General features: G+C 36.9%; 1 protein-coding gene across 1 annotated transcript; it reads right to left on the bottom strand.

Moving 5' to 3' along the window:
- Window positions 1-2,256: 2,256 nt before the first annotated feature.
- LOC128506953 (sodium/potassium-transporting ATPase subunit alpha-1-like) lies at window positions 2,257-12,971 on the bottom strand. The gene is made up of 22 exons (XM_053477568.1): window positions 12,885-12,971; window positions 12,457-12,555; window positions 12,312-12,371; window positions 11,980-12,183; window positions 11,726-11,839; window positions 11,504-11,638; window positions 10,977-11,094; window positions 10,078-10,346; window positions 9,658-9,966; window positions 8,678-8,812; window positions 8,387-8,579; window positions 7,925-8,100; window positions 7,692-7,828; window positions 7,446-7,596; window positions 5,478-5,646; window positions 5,246-5,400; window positions 5,018-5,141; window positions 4,050-4,195; window positions 3,838-3,968; window positions 3,648-3,752; window positions 2,840-2,931; window positions 2,257-2,418 (listed from the first exon to the last, which is right to left on the bottom strand). Exons 1-22 carry the CDS (start codon window positions 12,894-12,896, stop codon window positions 2,390-2,392), a joined length of 3,063 nt encoding a protein of 1,020 aa, XP_053333543.1. The 5' UTR covers window positions 12,897-12,971; the 3' UTR covers window positions 2,257-2,389.
- Between the last annotated feature and the right edge of the window lie 1,310 nt (window positions 12,972-14,281).

Genomic DNA, 14,281 nt, shown 5'->3' with positions numbered 1-14,281 from the left:
AATTTAAGGTCTTACTCTGTAAAACTAAATACAGTTTTTCACTGTAAATTCTACGGTGAAATACGGTTTTATTCTGTAGCATTTATACGGTATTTTACTGTTAAAATAACGGACATTTTTTTTTACAGTGTACACACACACACACAAACACACACACACACACACCTACACACACACTCACACACACGCACACACACACACACACACACACACACACACACACACACATACACACACACACACACACACACACACACACACACACACACACACACACACACACACATATATATACACACAACATGTATTAATGCTTCTTATCTCCCAACCTATGTTTAATTTTTTGTAAATATTTATACACATATTTTTATCAGATAAAAAAAACATATTTGCTAAATACAATTTCATGCCCTTATATGCTTGTAGTGTCTGTATCTTTCAATAAACCTAATTGTCATTCAGATTTGAGCAACTTGGGTTCTTGGGCAATTTAGATTTCAAATGAACAAACATAAATCTGAAAAAGATTTATTATTCTAAAATGCAAAATTGTTAAGATTTTGTTAGTGATATGGTTGTGGACAATACAGATGTTTTGCTCTATTGTTTATAAAAAACAATTTAAGCAATGATTTTATAGGTCATATGCTTTTAGAAGCTTATCAATACTCATAAAGAAGTATGACTAATTTTAATTTTAAATTATTATTGTTTGAAGTGAGACAGTTCCCTAACTGGTGATAACAGACAGTAACAGCACTGAGACATTTAACAATGTCACTCCACGTCGCAGGTGTCTTACAGTCACTAATTAAGCAAACTATCAGTCCCAGCATCAGTGGAAGTAAATCAGTACAGTTATGAATAGAATAACTACATTTTATTACTTGCAAATATACCCAAAACAGAGTTAAAAATAAATGAAAAAATAAGTATATGGGTAGGTCTGCAAATCCTGCATTTCTAGATATTATGTTCAGTTTGTATAACCAAATGCAGTTGGTTGGTGAATTATGAATCTACATGTATAAAATAGTTTTTAGTCATCATTTGATATTAAACTTTACCCAGCAGGAAATAAAACAAAGTAAAAAAGAAGTAATGGACACTAAAGTGTGGACAAGAACTAACTGGGTGGGAAAAGAGCATGAAAAAACCCCCAGAGGATTCAAGAGGATTATATAATTGTAGTAAACTAACAACTATAATTAATGTAACATCAAGCAAATGTCAGGTTAATTTGTAAACATGTAAATAACACTATTTCATTGGGCTGCTAGAACTGCAGTATCACTGTCTAGTCACTGCAAGTAAAACTGCTGCTGACTGTGTAATTGATATTATTATATGAGCAGATGTACAGGTGCCTTGTTGAGTGAGGGTACACCCCAGTAGTATTGTTTAGTCTAATCTCCAGATTTGCTTATGGGGCTTTACTGTACTGTGTATCTTGAACTGTTTGTATATACACTCACCTAAAGGATTATTAGGAACACCTGTTCAATTTCTCATTAATTCAATTATCTAATTAACCAATCACATGGCAGTTGCTTCAATGCATTTAGGGGTGTGGTCCTGGTCAAGACAATCTCCTGAACTCCAAACTGAATGTCAGAATGGGAAAGAAAGGTGATTTAAGCAATTTTAAACGTGGCATGGTTGTTGGTGCCAGACGGGCCGGTTTGAATATTTCACAATCTGATCAGTTACTGGGATTTTCACACACAACCATTTCTAGGGTTTACAAAGAATGGTGTGAAAAGGGAAAAACATCCAGTATGCGGCAGTCCTGTGGGTGAAAATGCCTTGTTAATGCTAGAGGTCAGAGGAGCATGGGCTGACTGATTCAAGCTGATAGAAGAGCAACTTTGACTGAAATAACCACAACCGAGGTATGCAGCAAAGCATTTGTGAAGCCACAACACGCACAACCTTGAGGCGGATGGGCTACAACAGCAGAAGACCCCACCGGGTACCACTCATCTCCACTACAAATAGGAAAAAGAGGCGACAATTTGTACGAGCTCACCAAAATTGGACAGTTGAAGACTGGAATGATGAGTCTCTTTAGAAACCTAAAGAGTCTCAGCACCTTGTTGAATCAATGCCACATAGAATTAAGGCAGTTCTGAAGGCGAAAGGGGGTCAAACACTGTATTAGTATGATGATCCTAATAATCCTTTAGGTGAGTGTAAGTATATGTATGCATTACTGTAATCTAAATCAGAACCCAAAACTTTATCTTAAATAAGAATCAACACATTCTTTAAACGTCTGATATTTATTTGATAAATAATTTAATAGCCATTGAGTTGTATAGATGAGATAAAATGGTTGAAACATTGTGAAGGTGTGGGCAGCAGGTCGTGGATGGTGTAGTGGGTTGCTTTAGTAATAGGTCTCCTGTTCGACCCAGCCTAAAAAGAGAAATTTTTTTATAACATGAGGAAAAGGGCAAAATCACACACTTTCATATAATATTTCATCCAAAATAGGGAGAATGATCCACATTACAGTATGTAACTCCGGTGTTTTAACCTAATATATATATGTCAGTAATCAAGTTCAATCAAGAAATTGAAATTATATTTTATATTTACTTTTCAATTTCAATTAATTATAATTTAATATTATATTTGAATTTTACATTGTACGTGTGTAAAAACTAGCCATCAGAATGTTTAAAACCCGTTAAACTGGATTGCACAAGAACAACACATATATTGCATATTACATATAGAACATAATTACAGGCACAATTATCTGCTTATTAGAAGTTAAGATTCAATTTTGTTGAACAAAAGAAATGCTTAATAGAAACACAATATGCCAACCTACCTCCTGGATTTCGCCTGAGAAGGTATCTTCTTACTTCATCATAGAAGAAAATGAGGAGTGAATATGGCACTGCGCATAACAACCACCATGGCCTGTGAAAGTATAAATTATTTATTGTATCAGTAGACTACATTTATAACCTAAACAATCGTGGCTTTTGGTCATATATTATATTTCTGCCTGTGCACAAACAGGTGATGTCACTTGTTATTTTTCGCCTTTCTGCCAATTAGAATCCGTTGGTTTGGTTAATGGATGGAACAAATATATGGCAGGACTTTTACTTTTAAAGACCACCTCTGCACAAAAATGGCTGTGTATTGTGAATTGTAAAAGTGTACTTAAAAATTGTGAGGCACATTTCTGTACATGATCTCCAAGAAGCGATCAGGCAGGCATGGGGTGAACGGGTGGCACCAGAAGACGTTTTGACTCTATGCCCAGTCGGATCCAGCAGCCCTTCATACTAGGAATTCATACTAAATATCGATTGTTGTGTAGCAAATTTATTGCTTTAAATAACTAATTATTCTTATTATCCTAATTGTCATTATTTAGAAACATTTTATAATATCATTAAAACATTGAATTTTATGTTTTTTTAATGTCAAAATTTATGTCATCTCTCTGATGTATTATCTAGTGCTAGAAAACAGCCAGTAACAGTACACAATCATGTAATATGGTAATTTGTTACAGTTTAAATATTTTTAGAAATAAAAATATATTATATTAAAATATTTAAACTTTTTAATTAGAGATTTGTAATATGAGGCAAAGGTTACCGAAGACCATTTCAACAACTTACTTCAGTGGATACATTCTAAGAGCGACATCCATTCCTGGACAATAGGATAAGAACGCTGCAAGTGCAGTCTCCTCGAAAATTCCAAAGATGAGGACTTTGTTTTTGCTTAATTGGAAGAACACACACATTTTACTTGATGAAAATGTCTTATGGTTTTTGATTTTTAAATTTGAGTGAATTTGTTACATACGTCATGCCCTGCTGCACAATGGAATTAACCCTTGTCTTACAGATGATCAGGTCTGCCACCTGCACGACGACAATACTGACAAAGTAGGCAGTGTGGCATGTGTATTCCAGAATTTTTCTGCTTTCATATGTCTGCAGCATAAAAACAAAATAAATTAAAAACTTTAAAAAAAATCTTTGTATTCACTTTCATTACTTATGTGTAATATATACCCATTGCTGGCCGTAGTCATCCACCAGGTCATTGTAATCCCTATTGTCCCAGTCAATACGGAGTCCCGTTAGAGATAGTGGCAGGAATCCATTCTCAGCAAGGACGACGAAGTAGGTAAAGAACCCTGCTGCAGCCTGCATCATTCCTGGTAAAGAAAAGAAACACAAAGATAATTGGATTTCTTTTCTTCAAAAAATTGCTTAACAACTTTTCATAGATTATTTACAGTCATACCTCACCATACAAACTCCCATCCGTTTTTTTTTTACAATTTTTTTGGATTTTTTCCAGATTATCCCCCTAATTTAGTTGTATCCAATTCCTCCTGGTCACTAGGGGGCTCCCACATTAAGGCTACTACTACCACTCAGTCGGCAGAGTGAAGACTGTCACATGTTTCCTCCGAACCACATGACACCAGCCGACCGCATATTTTTGAACTGCTCGCTCACGCACAGTTGGGGGCGGCGTAAAACACTTGGAGAACAGCGCTATCCACTACTTCCGCTTGCGTGAGTCACAGACGCCCCTGATTGGCTGTAAAGCCGTAATTAATGTAAGAGCACTAAGTACCTCTCATCCCTCCACTCTGAGAGAGCTCTGCCAATCAGCTCTCTCTAGACCTCCGGCTGCGAGAGGTTACAGCATCACCCGGGAATCAAACTCTGGATGATACGGCAACAAACTCCCATCCTGAAGTAAGAAATTTTCTCCGACATGCGAGATCCGTAACTGAGTTACGCTATGTTTGTATCAGTAAAAAGCCATGCAAAGCGAGTTTACATTTTTAGTTTTAGTGTTTTTTTTGCATTTTGTGCAAGATTTAGTGAAGACATCCTTTAGTGGAAGCACCATGTGTCCCAAAATTGTCATCAACTATGACAGGAAAAAGACAGGGAGTCGCTTTCAGTTTGGTTTTCAAAACACCTGGTGAGGTACCACCGTATTATAATGAATACATTCTTACCAATCTGACCATAAGCCATACTGATAAGCCTTTCATTCACTAATTTGTCTGTTTTGGCATTTCTGGGTTTTCTTTTCATGATATCACTCTCAGCAGCCTCATAGGCCAAAGAAATAGCAGGCACCTGAAAAAGTCCATGTCAGAAAGACCTCAGGTACTGTCCGGCATTAAATTACGATCCAATGTATATTTAAAAATTTAGTTATTATGATTTTGATGAGGACATACCATATCAGTTCCAAGATCAATACATAAAATAGTGACTGTGCCCAGAGCAAGAGGAATGCCGGCAACAACAAAGAACAGGAACGGTGACATCTCAGGGATTTTACTTGTCAGTGTGTATGCAATGGATTTCTTCAAGTTGTCAAAGATCAGTCGGCCTGGAAAGATAATTTTGTTTATATTAAAAGAGCTGAAATGTGCAGATGGATATGAAAATTTCAGCGGCACTTTGTACCTTCTTCTACACCAGTAACAATAGAAGCAAAGTTATCGTCCAGGAGAATCATATCAGCAGCCTGTTTGGAGACGTCAGATCCAGCAATACCCATTGCTACTCCAATATCAGCCTTCTTCAGAGCAGGAGAATCATTAACACCGTCACCAGTCACAGCTACAATGGCTCCCTTGTAAGAGAATAGCATATATTCTAACATTAAATTTTAACACTGCCTTGTCCAAACATTTAAATTTTACATGTCTATGGAATATAGGGTAGGAATGTGCTCATAATAACAAGGTTAAAGTACAGGGTGGGCCATTTATATGGATACACCTGAATAAAATGGGAATGGTTGGTGATATTAACTTCCTATTTGGGGCACATTAGTATATGTGAAGGGGAAAACTTTTCAAGGTGGGTGGTGACCATGGTGGTCATTGTTTTTTCAATAGGAAAAGGGTCATGTGACACATCAAACTTATTGGGAATTTCACAAGAAAAACAATGGTTCATGTGTTATTTACAAGTTTCTCTTTGTTTACAGCCATTGACATGTTGCAGAGGTTAACATGTGAGAAGTGGATAGAAATTGTGTTGATGTCTGGTGAATGCAGTAACCGGGTCATTGCAGCAGATTTCAATGCAATACCCTACGAGACCCCCCATCTCCCATGCTACAGTTAGCAAACTGCTTGCTAAGTTTCGTGAAACTGGTTCAGTTTTGGATTTACCAAAATGTGGGCGCATGAAAACTGTCAGTAATGAAGAAACATCAGTGGCTGTCCTAGCTTTACAGTATTCAGTAAGAGCCCACAGCGTAGCACTCGCCGCATGTCACTGGAGAGTGGCATTAGTCGAACATCCCTTCGGCGGATATTAGCTACTCGCAAATGGCACCCTTACAAACTCCAGCTACTGCAGAATTTCAACGAGAATGACCCAGATCAGCGCACTGAATTTACAGAATGGGCAAAACAAAAATTGGAACAGGACCCTCAGCAAACTTTTATGTGAATGATGTTAACAAACAAAACCACCGCTATTGGTCTGACACTAACCCACATTGGATAGATCCCTCCAAGACCGTTGGAACAAAAAAAATTATGGTACAGGTATGGTGTGGTATATGGGGTACAAAGATAGTGGGGCCATTCTTCATAAATGGAAACCTCAAGGCCACTGGATATGCGAAATTGCTACATGATGATGTGTTTCTCTCTTTATGAACTGAATCTGGCACGTTCCCTGAGTTTGGTGCACCACCACATTATGGGTGTCAGGTCCGAGCATTCCTAGATGAACAGTTTTCTGGAAAGTGGATTGGTCGTCGTGGGCCAGTTGAATGGCCCCCACGGTCTCCCGATCTGACCCCCTTAGACTTTTATCTTTGGGGTCATCTGAAGACAATTGTCTATGCTCTGAAGATACGAGATGTGCAGCACCTGAAACTACGGATACTGGAAGCCTATGCTAGCATTTCCTTTTGCGGTGTTGCTATCAGTGTGTGAAGAGTGGGAGAAAAGGGTTGCATTGACAATCCAACACAATGGGCAGCACATTGAACATATTTTATAAGTGGTCAGAAACTTGTAAATAACTCATGAAAGAATAAATAATACGTTAAAACAAAGCACACCATTGTTTTTCTTTTGAAATTCCCAATGAGTTTGATATGTCACATGACCCTCTTCCTATTGAAAAAACAAAAGTTGGATCCAAAATGGCCGACTTCAAAATGGCCACCATGGTCACCACCCATCTTGAAAAGTTTTCCCCCTCACATATACTAATGTGCCCCAAACAGGAAGTTAATATCACCAACTATTCCCATTTTATTAAGGTGTATCCATATAAATGGCCCACCATGTAGATAAAAAATAAATACTTCTGTATTTAAAGATAATAAAAAATGATATAATTTAAGTAATTAAAATGTAATAATAATAATAATCATCATCATAACAAAAAAGTAAATCAATGTACCTGTCGCTGACAACCTTCCACGATGATGAGTTTTTGTTGAGGAGAAGTTCTTGCAAATACAATCTCACTGTGATATATAAGGATCTCATCCAACTGATCTGGTGTCATGTCCTTCAACAATCCTCCGTGAACAACACATGCCTTTGCCTCTCTAAATAGAACATTGAAATATTTAAGTTAATAACTAAAATTGTCATTTTAGTTATTAACTTAAATAATATATTTAAAAAAGCTTTTTCTCTTCACCTGGGGTTGACCTCTTCAATGGAAATGTTCAAACGATCAGCAATGTCCTCCACAGTCTCACTGCCTTCAGAGATGATCCCCACACCCCGAGCAATGGCTTTAGCTGTAATTGGATGATCACCGGTAACCATGATAACCTGGAAAGACAGATAATTATGTTCATGTTGTCACCATCATCTAATTTTATGTTTATAGTATCCTGAATAGAACATTTACATGAATAAAGAGCCTACCTTGATTCCAGCACTCCTGCACTTAGCAACAGCATCAGGCACGGCAGCGCGAGGAGGATCGATCATAGACATGAGGCCGATAAAGCACAGATTCTCAGTAGGGAAGTTCACCGTCTCTGTGTCAAATGCAAATCCTTCAGGAAACTGATCATCAGGGAGGTTGTAATGGCAGAAACCTGTGAGATATAGAATAAAGAAGTATGAAGTGTGTATAAAATGGAAAATTTAAATACTGTATGTGAAAGTATCTACCGATTTTCACAGCTGATATTTAGTCATAAACAAGGATTACATGGAATAACTCTTTTTTTTTTCATTAGCTGTAATTAATGTGGTTCGACATTTTACTAGTTTTGGTGGGTCTATCATACCAGGTCAGGTCAACATACATTTATTGTAAAAAAACAAATAAACAACAACAACAACAACAAAAAAAAAAAAAACACACACACACACACACACCTAAAACTCTTTCTCCAAGACCTCCGAGTGTTATGTATGCCTTCTGGAAGGAATCCTTCATTTCATCATCTAAAGGTTTTTCTTCTCCATTAATCATAATAGTTGAGCACCGGTCCAAGATCCTCTCAGGTGCACCTTTCATTAAAAGCAAGTTCTTGGTTTCTGAAGCATTTGGGTTCTTGTGGATTGAAAGCTAGTGAAACACAAATTAGATGTTGTGAGGACTATCAACCAACAAACCAAGCAACAAACCAACCCACCAAACAATTAAACAAAAAAAAGAGGAGGTACCTGATATTTGTTAGTGGAGTTAAAAGGGATCTCGGCCACCTTCCTGTATTTGCCTCTTATATCCATGACTGAACCACAGCAGAGCTCAATACACTTCAGCAGGGCAGACTCTGACGCATCTCCTGCGGTATTTCTCTGGAAGGATACACAATAGTATTCAGTTACAACTATTGACAGTTCCATTAATTACTTACTTATTGATTTACCCTCATCTTCTAATAATTCCACAGGCACTCATGGCCATGAAACACACTCTTGTCCATTCATTTGATACCTTTGATTAATTTGATTATTTGATATTTGATATAATTTGGCTGGATTGGACAGTGTTTCAGGTCTAATTGACATGCTGGCACATGAGCCATGAGCATATTGAACATAGAGTAAGTTTTATTTTCCCACTGTATTGAAATATCTTATTTTAAGCCCCCCCACCCCCACAAAAAAAAAGATGCACACATTTTTTTCCTCCTCTGACCTAATAGTCACAAAAGTCACATGACCTTTTTCCAGTGCTACAAAGGCCAATCTTTATGCTCCCTAGCTAATTGAAGTTAATATTCCTGCTCAGTCTCACTGACAAGTGGTTCTCTAATGGACACGAAGCTGTTTAGTCCCAATCTTATGAGTTCTTCTCACTTTGTGCATCTTTTTTTCTCTACTGTCAGCTTTTTATGCATCTTCACTGAGTGATCGCCATCCACTTTTTTTCTGACCACATTTCTTCCACCAAGTTGAAGGTTCAGCACAGTCCTTACAGTTTTTAACAATGTGATTATTATAATTCTTAACCTATTTCCAGTCATTTCAAAGCTGATTTTAGTTCTTGATGCAGGCCAATCATTTCATAACTACTGGACTTTTTTTGATCAGGCAGTGTAAGTTTACCTTATTATGATTACTGAAGCGACAGTAAGCAAATGGTTGTTAATACTCCTAGTTTAAAAAAATATATATATATATTTATATTTCTTTTGTACCTTAAGTACAGGAATGTTGGCTTGATCTGCAAGGAAGACGGCACGGTTGCACAGGGCAGCTACTCGGGCAAGGGCAGACCAAGTGGCAGAGCTTCTGTCGAAAGCTACTCCACGTTGGTCTTCTGTGGTATCTGCTTCATGGATCTGGTTGTCAAACCACATGTGTGCCACAGTCATACGGTTCTGGGTCAGAGTTCCTGTCTTGTCTGAGCAAATAGTGGATGTAGAGCCAAGTGTCTCCACCGCTTCAAGATTTTTAATTAAACAGTTCTTCTTTGCCATACGCTTGGCAGTTAAAGTCAAACACACCTGCAATGTGCACAACAATGTGATAAAAGTAATAAAGGACATATCAATATTCAGGTTTAATATTTATTTATGTGATTCTGCTCATTTTGAACATGATAGTGAAATACTTACAGTTACTGTCGCAAGCAGACCCTCAGGAACATTGGCAACAATGATTCCAATGAGGAAGATGACAGCTTCAAGCCAGCCATACCCAAGAATAAGGGACAGGATGCAAAACGTGACACCCAAAAACACAGCCACAGCTGTAATAATGTGAATAAAGTGCTCTATCTCTATGGCAATTGGGGTCTTTCCAACCTCAAGACTTGAGGCCAAGGAAGCAATTCGACCCATCACAGTGCGATCGCCAGTGTTAATGACAATACCCATGGCAGAACCTTAAAAAAAAAGGAGTGTGGATTTCATTAAGTCACCATCACAGTCTCCTTTTAATAAATAACACATGCAATAAATTCATTTAATGCATTAATTTTGTATGAGGTACCAGCCCAGTGCAGGGCAAAAGCACAAATCCAATCGTTCACCCAATCATACATTATCCAACAAATTGGAAACGTCACTTAGGCTAAAATTCATGGCTTTGGAGTGTGGGGGGAAATATTATTTAGAGAAAACACACAGAGACAGAAACTTCTGAGTCACTGTGCCCTCCAAGTTCATTTCATTACATTTTACTAGACTAGTTCTTACACCTTAATACAGCTGTAATACATTAAACAGTTGTTCTTTAAAGACATTCCAATGTAGAAATCCTAATGAATTGTTCAGCAGTAACAATGACAAGGAAATCTCCTCGAGACTATATGACAAAGATTCTGTGAAAGTAGTTTTATGCCTGTAGTAGTTATCAGGTTTGATTATGTTGGCTTTGTTTAGTAGCTGTGTTAATAATTTTCATGGTGAAAAAGCTTACACACGTGTGCACGCACACACACACACACACACACACACACACACACACACACACACACACACACACACACACACAAATATATTTACCTTCTTACCTTCAACACAATTTGTTGAAAAGAACGCAATATTCTTCGTCTCCAGTGGATTCTCATGGGAGAATTCAGGTGTCCGTGGTTGGGGTTCAGATTCTCCAGTAAGTGAGGAGTTGTCAACCTAAAAACATTTTGCTGTTGTTAAAAAAAATTACAAATACTGTTTTTTACCCACTGATCCTGTTGGGAGTCGCCACAGCGGACCATTTGTCTTCATCTAACTCTGTCAACCACATCTGTCCTTGTCATTCCAGCCTCCTGCATGTCCTCCCTCACCACATTTATAAACCTCGTCATGGGCATTTTTTCCTCCTGCCTGGCGGCTCCATATCTAACACTCTCCTCCTGATATACCGCTCAACCCTGCTCTGCACATCAATCACACCAGGTCACATTAATATGGCCTCTCTAACTTTTGTCCTATCTGCACCAAAATACAGTGAAACTGTGAATCTTTATTCAAAATAATTGGCTATTTGTTGAGGCGTTTCTTACTTAGCTTTTTGCCCCTAGGCTCTTGAGAATCTCACCTTGCATCCATGTGCAGAGATAATACGCAGGTCCGCAGGAATTCGATCTCCACCCTTGATCTCTACCAGGTCACCAACAACTACATCTTCAGCTTTGATGTCCTTCTTTTCGCCATCACGAACTACTAGTGCTTGCTGTGACATACATTTGAAACTAAATTACATCAGAAATCAACATATTTCAAATAATGTTTTCTATTCAATTTTTTTTTAATTAAATACCTGTGGCACAAGATTCCTAAAGGAATCCATAATTTTTGAGCTTTTAGCCTCTTGGTAGTATGAAAAACATCCAGTGATTAAGACCACTGAAGCTAGGACAATTCCCAAGTACAACTGAAGAAAATACCAGAAGTTAGTGCAACATTTACATTAATTGCAGTGACTACAATCATGCACAAGCCATGTATAATACTCCAGTACTATATACTGTATAATACTCCAGTATTTGAAATAAAAGAAACAAAACATCTTACATTATCATTTGTTGGTTCATTCTCTGTAGCAATCTGAACAAAAAATGCCAAAATACAAAGGAAAGCCCCAATCCACAGTAATGTACAGAATCCACCAAAGAGCTGTCTGCAAAACTTGATCCATTCTGGGGTTGTAGGAGGAGGCGTTAGAACATTGGGTCCATCACGTAGTAATATCTCCTTTGCACGCGAACTGGACAAACCCTTCAATAATTTACAACATAGTAATGTTACAGTTTTGTGAAAAAATTAATATTTCCTTATAATTTATATGTATATTTTCTGTGATATATACATACATACATACAGTATATAATTTTTGTGTTACATACCTTGTTAGGATCAGTGCCATATTTCTGGCGGAGTTCATCCAAAGTCAGCTTGTGATCATTCTGCAAAATAGCAGTACACCTTAAAAAAACATTATCCAAACTGTGTAAAATATGATGGTAATAATAATAATATATATATTCTCACCAGATCTAGTTCTTTCTTCAGGTCATCTGTATTCTTCTCTTTATTGCTCATTTTCCCCCCATCCACAGTGTTAACTGCCTTGTATTTGTCATTCCCCCTCTGTTTAAAATAAAATAAACATAAATAAAAAGTAAAAAAAAAAATTATAATAATTCTTCTTAAGGGATTTTAAGTTTTCCACCTTGGAAACACATATTATTAGGGTACTATAAGGGGTTACTATAAACTTATAGATGGCTCTTATTATTTAATTTTCCTAATCCATAATTCCCGAATCCCTAATTATTTAATAAACATTTTAAGAACACTTAAATAGGTCCTTTTATTTCTAACTATAAGACTGTAAACGAAAGTATAGTTCAATTAGCAAACACAATTAATGCGGTTAAATCTATTAAAATTTTGAAAAAAAATTTGATTTAACTTACTCCCAACCCCATTTTTCTGTTTTGTTAAAATGTACCAGCGTCCTCCTGCTCCCCGGTTCTCTTTTCTGTGTTCTACAGATGCATCAGAGATTCTGCATCACTAAATTTGGTCCATAGATCTTTATACTCCCTTCCTTCAGTTGTGTGGTGGGTGGGTGGGTGTTTGGGTAAAACTAAACATAGGGTACAAAATTTGTCTACATGACAACAAAACAGAACAAACGGAAGCATTTCCTCAAAAATCTGAGATGTTCGTGGAAAAATGTTACATTATTTTCTAAACACATTGTACCTATACAGGTAGTTCATGCTCATATTATTCCTAAACATGTTCTTCCTGTTATTATAGTCTAAATTGTTTTGTGAAGAACAAAAGTAAACACAGGTATTCCAACAACACAGTTTTTAATTCACCAATGCTTAAACCCACCCGCTGAACACGACATTTAACTGGCAATTAGCAGATTTTTGAAAAAAATAAAAAATCACTAAACTCTGCTGGACCCTAGCCCTCATGGACTGAGTTTGCTCAGCCTTGGTATTTTTTTTTTTTACCTCTTTATGCCTGAGTGGGAAATGGACAGCATTACATGCGTTATTTAGAAATTTTTTGTTTGCATTAAAATGCCAAAATTTGCGTTCAAGTTTACTGATTGGTTGTTAGAGACCTGACCAACCAATCAGAGTCAAACATTCCAGTGTCACATGGAAAAGTTGCACCATCCTTAAGACAGTCATGACAGATGTCCGAAAGAGATTGTGAAAAAATGTGATAAATGTTTAATAAAATAAAATTAGACTTGAAATATAATCAATCAGTTCTGAAGAAGCTAAACTGTTGTGTTTTTTCCTTTGCGATAGACTTGCATCCATGCAGATTGTATACTAGTGTGTGAGGCTCATGATCATCCACAAACTGTTTAAAATTTATCAAAAAGGAATGCATTTTTTAATGCCAATATATTTACCGGAATGACAATGACAAATGCATGACACAAGTGCACAAAATATTAAAAATTGTAAAATAATATTAAATAATATGTACCACATTATCAAAACACAATAGTTTGCAAATAAACTTGGCTCTGTATACCATACACATTGACAATGTGGGCAAAATATTCGTCAGAATTTTCCAAGCATTTCAACTGGGGAATTAGTTTTTCCATGATTCTGTTGCAATTTCAATTTCACAGTACTAGCACTGAAACACCCAGGACTCCAAGGAATTTACCCTTTAACAAACAGACACTTTCAGGTAATGCACACTAAAAAATGTAGCTCTTCCATTCAGGGTCTAGGTAAAAATAATTTTATTTTAAAAGCATACAGTACACTTAAATGACAAACCAAGCATGAAACTTGGATTTATTATTGAATTGTAGCTAAATACGTTT

Source organism: Clarias gariepinus, chromosome 18 (assembly GCF_024256425.1).
Source record: "Clarias gariepinus isolate MV-2021 ecotype Netherlands chromosome 18, CGAR_prim_01v2, whole genome shotgun sequence".
In the NCBI taxonomy this organism is placed as follows: Eukaryota; Metazoa; Chordata; class Actinopteri; order Siluriformes; family Clariidae; genus Clarias; species Clarias gariepinus.
Note: the sequence above shows the minus strand (reverse complement) of the source record. Positions and strands in the feature narration are given on the sequence as shown.

Bases quoted from the DNA above. Each gene is read 5' to 3' on its own strand.
- LOC128506953 (XM_053477568.1), bottom strand. The intron at 5,401-5,477 runs GTACAAAGTGCC...TTATCTTTCCAG, and splicing joins TGTTACTGGTGTAGAAGAAG to GCCGACTGATCTTTGACAAC. The intron at 5,142-5,245 runs GTATGTCCTCAT...GGACTTTTTCAG, and splicing joins TTGATCTTGGAACTGATATG to GTGCCTGCTATTTCTTTGGC.